This window comes from Alexandromys fortis, unplaced genomic scaffold (assembly GCF_014885135.2).
Source record: "Alexandromys fortis isolate MF-2015 unplaced genomic scaffold, M_Fortis_MF-2015_v1.1 scaffold_343, whole genome shotgun sequence".
In the NCBI taxonomy this organism is placed as follows: domain Eukaryota; kingdom Metazoa; phylum Chordata; class Mammalia; order Rodentia; family Cricetidae; genus Alexandromys; species Alexandromys fortis.
In genome coordinates this window covers 245,694-247,668 of record NW_026068262.1, presented here as the reverse complement: position 1 = coordinate 247,668, position 1,975 = coordinate 245,694, and the positions used below count along the sequence as shown (strand labels likewise).

General features: G+C 36.4%; 1 protein-coding gene across 1 annotated transcript; it reads right to left on the bottom strand.

Moving 5' to 3' along the window:
- Positions 1–694: 694 nt before the first annotated feature.
- On the bottom strand, positions 695–1,639 carry LOC126494424 (vomeronasal type-1 receptor 90-like; the record flags this gene model as incomplete). The annotated part of the gene is given in 1 exon segment (XM_050131791.1): positions 695–1,639. A coding segment is annotated over 1 exon segment (945 nt), but the record flags the coding sequence as incomplete, so codon positions are not given.
- Positions 1,640–1,975: the final 336 nt, after the last annotated feature.

The following is a 1,975-nucleotide window of genomic DNA, read 5'->3' as shown; positions in this document are numbered from 1 at the left end:
TAAACAATTTTGTTTTACTAATAATATGTCAGTATTGATAAAGTACAAATACACAGACACATGGAATTTTCATATAAGACTCAGACTCATTAAGTACTGTGGTAAAAAGGGAAAATTTAAATTCACAGGATTTTTGTGGATCCAGAGAAACTACACTTAGGAAAGAGTATTAAAGTTGCAATAGGACATTTAAACTATTTTTGATGGCTGAGAATAGATTAAATTCCCTTCAAAAGAAAAATGTAAAAGTAAGGATCAGCAAGGAGGTTTTTTTGAGTAACCTCTGCTTCAGGGAACATTTATGATATAAAGTAAAGAGGAGACAGTAAGAGAATTCCTGTGGAAATTTCAACTCATGATATATGGTGAACGTAAAAATATCTATAGCACTTGGCAGCAAATATGTCACAAAAATGTCCATGTGTAATACCACAATTATTTTAAATTATGAAGAATCTTTATTATCTCCTTGAACTATCACAGAGTTTAAGAAGAATAAGTTTTTGAAAAAATTAGTTGTGGCTGCACCAGAATGAAGCTACACAAACATGTCTGTATGTTTAGCTCAAGGGAGAAGGGAAAATGGCCTCTTTTGACCTTGTGTGTACTGTAATTCACACATAAATATATGCTGACACAATACTCATAAATATAAAAGCAATAAATAAATAGTTTTATTAAAAAGGAGAAAATTATCTCTTTTTGAAAATATGGTGGCACAAAGACTGCATTGTTTTAGCATATTGATTATTCTGCTATCAGAATTAATTTGTATCAAAGGAGCAATTGTGAGATAGACATTCATCACAATCTTCTGAACACTCAGGATGATTGGGAAGTAAAGCCATAACAGAACTGCGGTGGATGAGATGATGAAGTCTACCCAGTACATGACCACAAAAAAAGCCACCGTCAGCAAGATGGTCTGTGTGGCCCTTTTCTCAGGAGATGCTCTTGGGTGGCTGAGGCTGTGAAGATGCTTGTGTTGTCTCTGATGCCTGAACAAGATAATCACCATGTATGCACTTGTGGTCAGCATAACTCCTACAAGAAATACATCTCTGGAGATTGCCACTGTTAAAATCAGTGCCCTGATGATGTAGTTCATGGAGAAGAGTGAGCAGAATGCAGTGACCTTCATCTGGTTGGTCTCACTCATATTAGTAAAAGCACCAGCATAGATGATTCGGTAGCTACTGAATGACAAGTTGAAAGACCAAATAAATAAGAAAGAAGATATCATGTACTTTTTTAGTTTATTTTTAAATTTTGCCAACAAGGAGGAACTGGGACTGATAGTGACAGCTTGGAACACACTCAGGAGGCAGGTGATGCAGATGGAGAGGCCTCTCATCACCCTGCTCATATAAGACGATGTCTTACATTTGAAGTCATTCTTAATGTGTAGTGACTCAAATATGTCCCAAAGCCAAATATCTGCTCCAGTGATGAGCAGCACTATGTGGATGAAGGTCAGGTGACAGGAGATCAAGTCCGTGGGCTTAGGTTTGTGACCTAGAATTATGAAAGTGTAGAAAACAAGGAGAAACATATTGGCCAGGACTCCAAGTCCAGCTAGGAAATTAAGGACAATCCTTAATGAGGACATACGTAGAAATTCTATTCACCTTAAGAACATGAAATAAAAACTTATATTTATGCATTGGCAATGATGAAGCATGCATGGGCAGCCAGTATATGGTGGTTCTGTTGACCTTGTCCATCTTGGATTTCATGGTCTATGTTTATGAGGATGACTGACCCAGTATTTTCCTCAAGAGGGCACCAGATGCCAATGCAGATGATTGTGGAGACCCATTTCAAATATCTGAAAAAAATAATGGAGTATTTACCAAATTTTGATTCACTGGTCAGTATGTCTACATTATCATTCTGTTTTGTCTATTTATTCTTGATCAACCCATCTCTTTCATTAAAGTTTCACATTATACTTGGCCCATGTTTCTATATACTC